The sequence below is a fragment of the Patagioenas fasciata genome, chromosome 6 (genome assembly GCF_037038585.1).
Source record: "Patagioenas fasciata isolate bPatFas1 chromosome 6, bPatFas1.hap1, whole genome shotgun sequence".
NCBI lineage: Eukaryota > Metazoa > Chordata > Aves > Columbiformes > Columbidae > Patagioenas > Patagioenas fasciata.
In genome coordinates this window covers 14,098,143-14,112,072 of record NC_092525.1, presented here as the reverse complement: position 1 = coordinate 14,112,072, position 13,930 = coordinate 14,098,143, and the positions used below count along the sequence as shown (strand labels likewise).

At 43.0% G+C, this 13,930-nt stretch overlaps 1 protein-coding gene across 9 annotated transcripts in view; it reads right to left on the bottom strand.

The window, feature by feature from the left end:
• The window catches only part of RASAL2 (RAS protein activator like 2), a 180,405-nt gene that overhangs the window by 85,555 nt on the left and 80,920 nt on the right, over positions 1 to 13,930 (bottom strand). For all 9 annotated transcript variants that reach the window (XM_071809971.1, XM_071809972.1, XM_065842749.2 and 6 more), the window contains exons 2-3: positions 12,553 to 12,680; positions 3,335 to 3,461 (exon numbers count right to left, since the gene is read on the bottom strand). In XM_071809971.1, the coding sequence (XP_071666072.1) occupies positions 3,335 to 3,461; positions 12,553 to 12,680 (255 nt within the window). The remainder of the gene's footprint in view (positions 1 to 3,334; positions 3,462 to 12,552; positions 12,681 to 13,930) is intronic.

Here is a 13,930-nt window from a genome sequence, read left to right as displayed (position 1 = left end):
CTGAATGGAAGCACCTCTGAGTAAGTGCTGCCAAGATGAAATCCTAGCAAGTAAATGACATATTTAGAGTGTGCCTACTCACTCCCAGAGAGGTATTACTACAGTGATACATACCAAGGAAGTTTCATGGTGTATATTTAACGAATGGCTTGCTGACACAACTCTGTGTACAGTTCACCTTCAGATAGGAATTACGGATTTCGACATTCAAAACAACCTCTCCACTGTCTGCAAGTAGAGGGCGAGCTTCTAAACTAGCAGTAGATGGTGAGTGTCCTCTGAAGTTGTTTTTTTTTAATGATCTTATTAGTTTTCCCTGTTTAAACAAGTCACTTTCTATCTCGTGTTTTATCTTGGTGTCCGCCCCTCTGGCTCTCATGCGAGGGTGACCACGGTGGTTTCTGCCTGCACAGAAGGGATGGCTCAGCTGCTCTTCCAGCAGCTGCTGAACCAGCACAAATTACAGCTTACTGTACTGAAGTATGTGGAAATTGGTGTCTATCTTAGTACATGGGCCTGTAAACCACGGTGGTTCAGCAGCTGCCTCACAAACAGCTGAGCCAACCCTGCAGCAAGGGTAAAAATGAAAGAGACGGCAAGAATGACTATATCAGCCTTTGGGTAAAGCACACTTGACTTAATGGCGACCTTTGGTGAGTTACACATCTCTTTCTACAACGTCTCAGCTGTAACGTGGGTAGTTTCTCTCCCACACGCTTCCTAGGAATGGCGCTACACAGATATGTGCACAATGCTATAAAGAATACCACAAAAAACTGCAGAATGGATGCTACTGCTGATTATGCAGAGCTCATGAAGAACACGCACTGTTCCAGTTGCTCCATTAACAAAAAGATTGACCTCCTACGATACTCTAGATGTTTCATGCAAATCACAAGAGAGGTATGGCAATCTTAGGGAAAAAAGCAAATGCCATTGCTACTCCTTAACCCCTGCACTAGAGCCAGCCCTAAGGAGCTCATTTGCAAGTTGTAATTTCAGATATCATCATAAAATGCAACGCTTGCTCTTGCCATATTATGCACATTTCCCTAGGGCAAGCTGGATATTCCTATCAGCTCTGCATAGCAGTTTCTCTACTAGATGTTTTAGCTGCCTCTGCTGCACTTTTCAGGTTTCGGTGTCCATTCCAAAGCTATTTTAGTCCAGTTGTTATCTGTACCACTGGTGATACATTCTGGCTGCCACCATCTGTCTCTTATAAAGACGTTCTTTGGTTTCCTTCCCTGGTTTGTCCCCTTGGCTCAACATTTTGACACAAAGTTATTCCCACTGCTTGCTCTCCACCCACTTTTTGCCATTAGCAGGGGTTGTGTAATCATGATAAAAGGCAATTCTAACCAGGATGTGAAAACAAGCACCTAGTGTCCTGCAACCAGAGATAATACATATAACCTTCCCTCATCCTCACAGTACGGGCATTGCTCAATTTTTCTCCAACTCAAGCCCTTCTTCCCTTCCCACTGCACACCCGTTTCCTTCAGCTACACACTTTGCAATGTGTATGTTCAATCCAGTCACAGCTCTCATATGGAGAAGAGCACATGGATATGACTTTGTCTTGTACTTTTAATGTATTCTTGTCAGGCATACATGAAATAGTCTGCCACACGCATCTAAAAATATAGCAAAACACACAGTGAGGCATACACCCAAACAGCACAGTCATCTCTTCTGTATGACAACTCAAGAAAAAAGAAGAAGGCTCCAAGGTTATGCTTAAAAATGTAACACTGGGATTTCCAGCTATTAGGATGCTCAGTGAAATCTAGAAATTCTTCTACACCTTTTTTTTGCACATGGCATAGAAAGAGAGGGCATTTCAGTCCCAGATTCTAAAGGTCTTTCTAGCTTGCAAAGCTGCAAATAAGACGCATTGCCTAGTGCAGACAGGCTGCAATATGATTCTCCATTCGTCTCACTAGCCATGCACCTGGAGTAAGTATTTGCCTATAACACTTCATGAACATGTTTAATACTCATTTTAGTTCTGAACAAGCATGAATATTTGTATGGCAAAACAAGATGATCATTTAGAGCTGCATTTGAAATGCCACAAACAAATCCAATAGGGGTTTTCTTTGTCACTCATCCCTAAGTATTTTGCAGTTTTCCCTCCTAAATCCCCAACCTGCCCTGTTTCTTTTCAGACTTGTAGTCTGGGAATCAAACAAATCAAAAAATAAATCCTATCTACCTTCCTCATATAAGGAAGAGCTAAATAGTGCTATTGGCAAGTACAAATAAGCAAGTACTACAGTTGCAATGGTTAATTAACTATATAGAAGAGTGAGATTTTTATGACTTGTGTGCAACATACAGAAAAAAATTCTTTGGCATAAAAAACCAGCTGAACCTGTGAAATGAAAAATACCTTCCCTGCTCTTCACCTTTAGTAGTGATGTTACCAAGGCTGCTTTACTGTTTAGAGATACCTGTTACTTTTTTCCTCATAGCTCACTCCCAGGATTGCTATTTTTCACAGCTGAACTAGGGAAGAATTGCTCCTAGATCCTACCAGCCTGTCCTGAGGAAAGCTGTTTGCATAGGCTGAGAATAGAAAGAAGAGTTCGCTTGTGTGTGGTTGCTGCCTCCCTTCACTCCTTCTTTCTTCTGGAAAGAGTTGGGATGATGCTCTTACGCAGCTACAGGTCGGGGGGGATAAAGAGGGGAAATCAGGCTATATCTGGACTTGGGAAGCTACTAGAACAGAGCTTTTGTTTATAACTTTTAATACTTGCAATTTCTTTTCCTCTCTCTAGATTTCAACATGTATAACAATAGGCAACAGCAGCAGGCAGTTGGCTGATTCTTTCAGGAACTGCAGCCTGAGCAGAAATGAGGTGGGTTATAGAAAAATCTCTTATCCAGTACTTGTTATGAAGATATGAAGCAAAGGCAATTCCAGAGACACTCGGAGTGAGGTAAAACATAAACACGTAGCAGTTCTAAAAACGAATGGCAACCACTTACAGCTACCTGCAAAAGCTGCATTCCTGCCAACCTGCATTCAGCAGCTCTCGGTTGTAAATCCCAGGGCTGTCTAGCAAGCTTACAAACACAGCTACAAACCTTTGCCTGTGCAGTGAAAGCCCAGCTTCTCTGGTACTCCATAGTAACCTCACTGATATTTGTAAGTCATTTTGCATTTACAAACAACACCAAAGTCGCTCGACCTCCAGAACCACCTAGCTGCAACATTACCCACCTCAGCAGGCTCGCTGCAAGGATGCTGCCTGGGACACGGTGACATCCGACACAGCTTGCAGCTAGAAATTAAACTCAATTTGTTGCGGCCAAGGTTTCCACTTACCAAGTTTGGCGGCCCCCTCTGCTGGGTACTCGGGGAACTGGCCCTCGGAGGGGACGCTCACCGTCCGGCGCAGGCAGCGCCCTTTGGTAGCATCCACCTGTGGCTCCTGGACCGTATCGATGGGGACCTGCATGAAAAGGATGCCGACAGCTGTTAATATGCCATCTTGATAAGGACTCAATTTTCCACTCAGCTGGTAATAGCTTTCAGATGCAGTTCGGCATGCCCGGCCTTACCACAGAATTCCTGAGGCTGACCAGGAAAGCGTGGCAGTGGTGAAGAGGCTTAGTGCAGACACAGCTTGGAGCAGCTGTGCTGCAACCTGTGCCACACAGATATCACAGAATCATAGAGTTGTTTTGGTTGGAAAAGACCTTTAAGATCAAGTCCAATCGTTAATCTCACACTGCCACGTCCACCTCTAAACCGTATCCCCAAGAACCTCATCTAGGTGTCTTTTAAACCCCTCCAGGGATGGTGACTCAACCACTGCCCTGGGCAGCCTGTTCCAATGCCTGACAGCCCTTTCCATGGAGAAATTTTTCCTAATATCCAATCTAAACCTCCCCTGGCTTTGGCCCATCTAATTTTCTCCCTGCAGGACTTCACTACATCCTTGTAGTCCTCCTGAGTTGCCTGCCTCTTCTTCCAAAAGTCACAAACTCTCCTTTTATTCCCAAGTTCCAGCCAAAGCTCTCTGTTGAGTCAAGTCACAACATGGCCATCCCATCTGACTAACAAGGCAGTCCTCCCTTTCCAAACTGGTTCTCCAGTGCCGGACCCATTGCCACCCAGCCTTGCCCACTTCCACGCTGGGAAAGTCAGGCAGAAGCTGATGGTCAGATGGCTACCTCTGAAACTTTGAGATTACAAAAGTATTTCTGCAGTCTCAGCACATATTCAGTGGTCAACTACGGCACGTCAGACATGGACATTCTGCTGGTCACATCAGGCACATGGAGAAAGGGGGTATCTTCTATCATTAAGGCAAACTCATCCTAAAAGTAGGACCTCAGAAGGCTCCAAGAAAGGCTTGGGCTCCTCACTGTTTCCTAGTAATACAATTCTGTAGGCTAATTCTCTTTAGAAGTACTGAATGTATAAAGATCTTGTTTCTCTTCTGAAATTTTGCAGAACTTGACCCCTCAGGGTTTGTTCCTTCCTAACCTTGTCTTCCAACACCTAGGAAAACTACGTTTTGTTAGAGGGGTGCTTATGCTGGGAAGAAGGTGGTCAATGCTGCCACCTGCCACTGCAGCTGCGGGGCCTTTAGACACCAGCCAAGAGCTCTAAAAGAGCCTAAGCCATACAGTCTCTTTGTCCAACAGCATGTGTATATGGGAACAAGAAATAAGCCTGACAGTATCCTAATCCAGTCCCAAAAAATGTACAAATGGATTTGGAGGACAAGGAAGAAAACCCAACTACTTGATGAATTTATACAGACCGCTTTGTGCCTCCTGATTTTGTTTATGTGGTCAGCATGGGTTAATGCAAGTACCAGTTATTTTGCATATAGAAAGTGTCCTTCACTCTACCCTTCTGAAGAACATACACATTGCTCTGAAGAAGTTCAGAAGAGGAAAGACACCAAAGATCCTTCAAGCTGGTGAATGGCTGGTCACCAAAGATGGAGACCGCACTGGAAGAACACATCTCCGGAACGGAGCTACACAGGCTCTTGGCCCACAGTAACTATTGCTGTCTCAATGGAGTTACTGCAAACAGGTCAGCTGCCTAAGACAGTATCCCTGGGTCCTGCATGCCCCAAAAAACTGGCACAGAGCAGGGCCAGAGGTGGGATGTGATGGTTGATTAACAAGTCCACCAGATAGTGAGTGCTTCCATGTCTCAACAAGGGGACACCCCAATCTGGGAACTGGGAATTCCCTGGGCCTGCTGACAGGTCTAAGAAAGCCATGCCCTGCCTGATAATCATGCTTATGACCATGGTTTTGCAGGTCTTTGCATGCTCAATACTGGGTTTGCTGTTGTTTCGACCTGGATAATTGTACTACCGACTTACTGCATTTCTTGTTGTAGCAACCTGGATAATCACAGTCCTGGTCTGTATTTGATACTGCAATGCTATTTAGAGATAAATTGTTTATCCCTAAAGCTGTTGGTCTGGTGCCTGTTACCATATCTGGAATCTGTAACTCAGTGGTGCCGCCTTAAGCCCTTTTATTCAACAGCTGGAAGAAACCCCAGGGATGAGGGAGAGACGCAGCATCCAGGGGCTGGAGGCAGGTACGAGCCTTCTGTGCCCAAAACATCTCAGCACATTTTGATGAAGACTTTGGCTTTAATAGTACAAGTGCGATACATGCAACATAACAATTTATTTTCATGTAGCTACGTAAAAGACAGCTTGCATCTAAAGGAACAGAAGCCCCTGTGATATTTCCTGTGCTGAAGATATTTCATATCTTCAATCATCTCTGAAAACTGAGTATTAATAGCAAACAAAAAGATATTATTCATTTGCACTGAAGGTTGTGAAAGATGTACAAGATACTGTACTATTTTAGAAACAGGCTGCGCTACAATGGCTCTCACAAACTAGTTCTGGCATTTCCTGACTTTTAAGCACTTGGCATTCTCCTAGGGTCATTTTTTAATGCTATTTATTACTACTCCAGTCTATTTGTCTCCTTCAAACAGCACTCATTTTTCAAAACAAGTTTCCCAAATCCCTAGTGGTTACTCTGTTCAGGCTGCTTTCTTTGCTGGTAGATTTTTTACAGCAGCTCCTTTGCCGAACGATCTCCGTGCGAAAGCACATGAGGAAGTTAAGCAGAGACTAATTTTGTTAGTTTATGCAACATTCATTCAATCAAGATCACGTATTAGATTTCCAGTTTCCATCTGGAGGCTCCATTTATTCTTTTCTAAACACTCTTCTGCTCCACCACCTCTTCTGCCTCTCCCGATTTCCTTCAGAGCATCTTTGGTGGGATGCTGCAAGACACACCTATTACCAGTCAAACCACACGCCGGCTTCTGCACACCTTGAAAGCATCAAGCTATCACCCTGTAACCCTCCTTTCTCACTTAATTTGTTGCACCTATACCCAACTGCTATACCTAAAACCCTTTGCTGTAGATTTATCCGCTATTAGATTGTTTTAAACCAAGAAATGAATATAGTCATCTTATTTTTCCCAGTATACCTCTTTGGTATTTGTGGGATGACAGAAACATTCTTTCAGTCAACTGACACTGAAGAAAGCACGACTACCACCCTGATAACAGGGTATAGAAGGGCAGCGGGGATAGCCAAGAGGTGAGGAGCAGAATGGTGATTGAGGCCTCGCTGTCCTTTGTGTCCTTGGGAACAACAAACTGGCTGCAGCTCACCGGAGTCCGTGTCAAAAACAAATCTACTTCTGCATTCCAGAGATAGGATTTATCTTCAAAGAGGAACTCAGCCATTAACAGGAAGACTGGCTGAGAGCTCAGGTCCTAATTCTGGGTCACTTTGCCTTTGTACTTAACATTTGCCCAGACTAGGAAAACATGGTTAGGCTGCACATTAAAAAAAACCCCAAAAGGTTGATAGGTGTAGCTACGTTCATCTAGTTCAGTGCAGTTCGCACCAGCAAAAGATTCCTTTTGTTAGTGTACTTATAGTGGCTTCAGAAAAACCTGAGACTGTTTATTTCATTCAATGGTTCTATCAACTGTGTAAGGAATAACATTTCAATGCTACATAGCTTGATCTACACCAGAAAATATACAAACATCCCACAATCTCATGGACAAAATTAAAGTAGCTAAAAAAGTTCCCTCCTTAAGTCTGACTTAAAAGTGTTGGGTTATTTTACGTAACGCCCTTCCAAAACCATAGTCCATATTGACAAAAAATGAACTAACCCCAAGACGGCAGGACCAGCATTTATTGCTTCGCATAAGATCAACCTGCTCTGAAAAATACAGCTTCACGAGCGTGCAAAATGAGCTTGGTGATCAGCTCTGCACCTCTCTGGGCTGGACATGTTTGTAACAGGTATATAAATAAACTGCTCAGTGGTAGGTCAGACAGATTCACAGATGGGGTGGCAGCAAAACACAAGCAAGTGCACAACTAAATACCACGTAAACACCAAGCCAGACACCCACAATCTTCCTGACCCCGCTCCAGCCCCTGCCATTCCAGCAAGGATCCAAGAAAATGACAAAGTCTTGCAGAATCAGGACTCTAATGGCAATTTGGGTTTTCAGCTCTTTTTTTGCCCCATCCAGCTTTGCCACACTGAGACTTCAGCAACCTGAGAATCATCCATCCCTGAGCTGACGTAATGATGGTTCAGGCTTAACTCTGGGACAAGAAGGTGCGTAGGGACAGTCCGAATGCTGATAATTTTGGCAATCTTGACAATTTTGATCACAGGCCACATTTCACTGGCAATGTTCACAATTTAACCAAGGCCAGGTTCAGAGTTTGGACTCCAAACTCTTCAACAGCATCACAGCTGACCTGCCACTGAACAGGCTTTTAAGTGTAAAATGCTTATGTTTGGGATTTCTAGCAGTTTGATGATGAAAAGATTTCAGAAGAAACAGGAATAAGAGCTTTACAAGTATTTAATGACACTTGAAGGTAAACTGAGCTAAGCTCTTCTAAAAATGACGAAGTAGGAAAACATGTTTCTTCATCGCAGACAGATTTTTCAAGTTTGGAAAGACTGATTGAAGACAAAACCTTGAGAACTTGCAATCTCTTCTGAACTAATCGTCAGGAAGTCTGGAATCGTCTCAACAAAACTGTTAAATAATTCAGTTTAACTTTTCCTTCCCTTGAGAGAGTTAGAAGCTGGCTATAATTTTGACATCAAAATCCACTTTTAAAACGCTGCCAACAAACATTTCTTTGGGCTTTTGCAAAATATATAATTAAATTCACTGGGGAATCGAAGTAAATCTTTTCTTACGACTGGGTTCAGCTTTGATAAATTCCTATTTACAAGTGAGACGTATTTGCTGTGAGATATCAACGTGACAAGTCTTTTGAGAAACGGCAGTGGGGGTGTTTCTGAAGAACCTCCCCTGGGGCCCCGTATATATCAGTGTCTGCTCTTGCTGGTTTGGTTTTTTGTTGGTTTGGTTGTTTTTTTTTGGGATCACTGCTGTTGATCCACTACTGGTGTCAGTCACAGGAGATGGAAGAGCAGGAAAATCCATCAGAGCTGCCCTGCTGCCGGCCCCTGTCACCAGCAGCAATAAGTACATCTTGTCACAGTGAATGTCTTTAGGTCTTTACTTTGCACTTGATTAAAAACACCTCTAATCCGAGAAGAATGATGAGTTTTTGGGTGCAGGGCGGGGGGGGGGAAAGGAAGAGTCTAACACAGCTAAAAGTCGTCTCCATTTCCAGCTGAACACAATGTTAGAAGATTCTGCAGGACAGCAGCCAAATTACAGACAAAGACTGACTGGAAAGCAGCCCCAAACCAGATGCAGCCATTTGTCACAGCCCTCATGAAAGTGCTGTGCAATGGATTATCTGTCTGAAACCGCTCTTCATAAACACTAACTCATTCCCTTTCCCTGTTTGAACAGCGCTGATTTTGCAGACACCTCTACTGCGTCCTCACAGGTCTTCCCCTATGGAACAGGTTTCATAAACGATGAATGTATCTACACCTTCCTGACAGTGAGAAATTCCTCCTCATAGAAAAAAAACCTGATTTTTAAGTTAATCACTCTAGACCTGTTCTCCTTGTCTTGGAAGATGCTGCTACATATTACCACACCTTGATATGCTGTAGCAATTGCACATCGCCTGTCACTCATGACTCCTTATTTGCTAAATCGTCTCGCACGTCCCTACAGGGATTAATTTTCTTTCTACTTACTTTTTGGGCATCCATCTCCTCCCCTCGTTAATAATCTTCATTCTCACCTATTTTCATTTTATAAAGTTGACAAGGTGTCAAGTAATTAATATTTTTCTACGCTGCAGAAGGCGATATAGTCAGACTATTTTTGTCTAAGTAATTACAGATATTTTTGGTTCAAGTTGTGCTTGGAAATTTCTCTGATTTCCAACCTACTCTCATGCTTGCACAGTGCAAAATCTTGCACATACTCAACCCAAACTGCCTTGACAATAATTCCGTACTGGTGGGATGCTACAAGAAAAAAGTTGTCTTATTACTTTATTTATTTCTGTACTCAGTTTAAAAATCTGTGCCATTCATAATGCTTTATTTTAACAGCAGTAACTGAAAGAAACCAAACTTAGTATTATACCTGAAACAATTAAGACATCTTTCATTTAGCTGTTTGCATTTTATACGTTTTCCTACTTTTTTGTTTTGACAGATATATCTGCATGATGATTCTACAAAGTATTATAGCCATCAGACATTTCTGTTCCCTTTCAGTTTCACACGGGCTAAGCTTCTTGGATTTTTACTCTACAAAGCAACAAAGCAGATGCATAGAAGATAAAATGGGATGCTTCAGACTCACGGTTTTCAAACCACGCTGGCCTCGCGATGATGCCAGCGCTCCCTTTCAGCTGCAAGGGCGCTCCGCTGGTAACGTCTCTTCCTTCTTCCCACACACCCACCCCCTCACCGATGGGTATCATCTGTCCCTCTCATTGTTTCTAAGACGCTCTTCAGTCCAAAAGCATCCTGACATACCCGCTCTATCAGCAGTTTCTACATTCAGAGCAGGAACCCTGTCCATCTTCAGCTTCTTGTTGCCTAACTCACCTCATTTCAGATTAACAAAAAACCTCCTCCAGTATCCCCTTTCCAATAACTTTACTCTAAACGCAATCTTCCATTTTCTTCTTTAAGTAACCGCCCTCTTCCTCATTTACCTGGTCTTTCGCTCCGGCTCCCTGTACCTGTGGGCCCACCCATAGGCTTTTCTCGATTCCCCTCCTACATACTTTTCAATCATTACGCTCTTCCCAAGCATCTCTCCCCATCGCTGCCTTAGGCCTTTGTTCACTCTTCCTCCCAGATCACATTTCATAAAGCCTCTTTCAACTCCAAACGACTTACCAAGTGAAATTTAACTGAGTCACCTCCCCTTCTCTTTTCATGAAAGCTACAAGGAATATTTCTATTTTGGAAAAAATCAGAAGAAGGTGCAAGTCCAGATTATCAGCTCTGTGCCCCTCTCTCTAAACTAGCAGTTCTACTCCTATATGCTTTTGTGTTTCTATATGGGGCTGTATGTACCCTGCCATGTGTACAGAATCAGGAGCTAAATTAAAACAACCTTTTATTTTCCTACAGGGTACTCATGACTCTGCAAGGAGTTCCCTTTTTCCATTCACTTACATTAGTCCTAAATTACTTGCAAATCAGAATGGCAAATCTGACTCCAGCTACCGGCTTCTGAAACAAACCTCATTAGCAGCGTGTGGAGTCAGTCACACCTGCACCAAGGGCACGTCTGCCTGGCAAAGCTGCATGCGGCATTTCCCAAACAAATTTCTTACTCATTGCGATCGTCTCTCCTCGGAGAGCGTGCTGCAAAGATTTACTCTACTGCTCAGTTTTTTTGGGGTAACTGCTAAAGCCCAGGCTCTTTATAGCCCAATATTGAATTTCCCCAGCTTACAACAAAACACAGAGTGTATTTAAACATGGTATATAATGACTTAAAACACCAGTGATACATCAGACTTCCCATATTTACTCCTCAGAATCTAAGCAAAACACTCATCTTACTCCCAGCAAAATGCTTTTAACTGTATGTGTAGGAGAAATTAAGAACCTGTAAGTGCATGATTACCACCTTCAGATAATTATTTGTGATATGAGCCAGTGTTGTTTTCGATTACGTTTCTTTGATGAGATGCATCCTTTAGGCTAGCTGTGCTGGTACGGTACAGTTTTAGGAATAATTCTCACATGTTCTTAAGTTTCTTCAGGATATACTTTAACTCCTGAGGTGACAGTCCTGTCAGACTAGAAAAAGAATTACACAGCAGGCAAACATCATGACATAGGCCTTCCACTTTCCCTGCGTTTGATCACCTTTCCTACACATTAGCATTGATGTTGCTCCCTTCTAATAACTCAAGTCCTTCTCTAAACCATTTCCTCCTACTCTCCCTATGCAAGGAAATATTTCAGCCCTTGTAAATAACCTTGATCACAGCTGAAGGTGAATAATATTTAGTGCTACGCCAGAAGCAGGTCTCATACTCTCAACCTGTACACAGCAGCTTTAAAAAGAATCCAGTAAAACCACAAAAATTCAGGTCATCTCCAAATGTAGGAAACCATGGCATTAGACTCAAATTCATGGACATTTATAGGCAATAAAATCTATTTCAGTAATTGGAAAACATTCCTATTTTATAGCTCCTCCTGATATATTTATTTTTAAATAGGGTAAATCTGCAGCAGAATAATTAAACAAACAAGCCCGGGGGCATTATCAAATGCTTCTAAAGCTCATGGATTCGTGATAGTCTGTAGACATTGAATATCACAAGAAAAAACATATCATGGCATAGTCTGGGAGAAGGGACTTATCAGCATTTGTTTGTTCAGTGTTTCAATTAATTAAAACAGGCCTATTCTTTACCCATATTGACATTACCTTCATGGCAAGGCAAAATGCCAACTACTACATGCTATATATACCCACACAGAGTAATTTTGTAATTGAAGCAAAGACGGTTGCAATAGCTTTGAATATCCACGCCAAGGGGCTCCCAATCTTCCTTGCTGCGTTTAGCAAGAGAGAGGACTTACTTCTGCCTCAAACCATTTACCTTGTGACTGCAGCAAGGATGACTGTACAAATGTGAAGGCTGCACACACCTGCTCTGCCCAGCACTCCAACACACACGCAAATCCCTTTTCCCTACCTCTTCCCCACCTTTATGTCTGCAAGGATGTGAGGAGTTAGGTTTACACAGCTGTGGTGGCTTTAACTGCCATTAAAAGCAGCAATAATGCAGGAAGGTATAGTGGCAGACTTAAAACGCAGGCTGTAAAGCTCCAGGAGCGAGTTTTGGATGCACACAGTTTGCTGTCACCTCATCCATGCAACCAGCTTCTGGGCCAGCTGGATTATAACTGTGCACGTCATGCCATCCATATGGAGAATAGCTCCCATTTCCCCCCGTTTCACTAGACTCGTGAACAAAATAAAGGGGAAACGAAAAAAGCCGCCTTCTCGTTTTACCAAAGAAGGCCAGAAGGTGAATCCTGCGTGGCCGACGTGATTTCTCTCACCTCTTTCTCCCTGTTGAGCAGCACCAGCTGGCTGTCCGTCAGGATGCAGTATTTCCTCTCCCATGTCGTGGTTTCCGTGTAGGGGGACTGGCCGCAGGACAGGCGGTGCGTCGGTGGCCCTTTCACATCTGCAAACAGAAAAACACAACGCCAGGCTGGTTAGCGTGTGCCATTAACCACAGTCCTGCGGCTCGACGTGAAGCAAAACCACAAGCTGTACTTCGCAGTGACTGTTTCAGCATATTAAAAGACAAAATGCTAATCCTGGGAGGCACCTGTGTGGAACGCTACGTAAGGTACACGATGAATACATATTTATCTGTAGGATGACTTACAGAAATGGCAATACCTGAGATGAACATAAATGTCTTTGTCGAAGACTGAAATACAATCAGAAGAAAATACCAAGAGCGCTCATGAAAACTTCATCTTCCCTCCACTCCCTTCTCAAAAACATGGTTAAATGGGGAGGGCCCTAAATCTGCCCTAAATCTAGATTATTTGAGACTGAGGATAGAGAGGCACAGGAAGGAAGATGGAGATCAAGGAAGGCAGGCTTGAAGAAGGGAGGGGAAAATTCAAAGGAATGTGCATTTAATTGAGAAGAGCTTGCTAGCATCTTTTAGTAGGGAAGCTATTTGATTAAACTGGGACAGATAGAGGTCTTCCAGTATTTCAACTTAGCCACAGCCACTAGAGACAGAAACTCAAACAAAAGTAACCCCAAACCAAACACAGAGACCCCCACAAAACAAAATCCAACTTGTCTGGCTCCCAGTGCTGATCTTTTACAATTTGTTTTTAAACCAATTTCCCTTAACATCTCTCAGGTTTGAGCTACATATCACATTGTGCCTCTCACTATTCATTAGTTTTGTCCAAGACTGGGACAGGGCAGCACACCAACTAGCCCAGCAGACAGACAGACAGACCGACAGACAGACTTCAGCAGCCGGGTACCACTGGTAGTGCTACGAGATGAGTGGTTACAGGGAAGGCCGCCCTAGGAATTCAAATGTGCAGTCAACTCACAAAAATCTCTTTACAGAAGGCAGAAATGCTACATGAATAATAGGAAAAAGAAGAAGAGCCATGAGTAGTGTCATTTATATAAATTTAGAAAACAGTTTCAAGTCACCTTTTTCTAAAGTTTTGAGATTAAGTTCTGGTTGCTTTGTAAGATTAATTTTGATCTTGCACTCTAGTTTATGCAACTTTACTTGCATTGATCCAAAAATCAGCCATTCCCAATGTTTACACTGTAGATGTCTGAAGTCCCTGGACTTCTAAGACAGAAGTCTCCCCTTTAGATTTCTGTCTAAAACAGACACCGCAAACATCACAGACTTAGTGCATAGGAGTCCAGAACCTCCTTCAA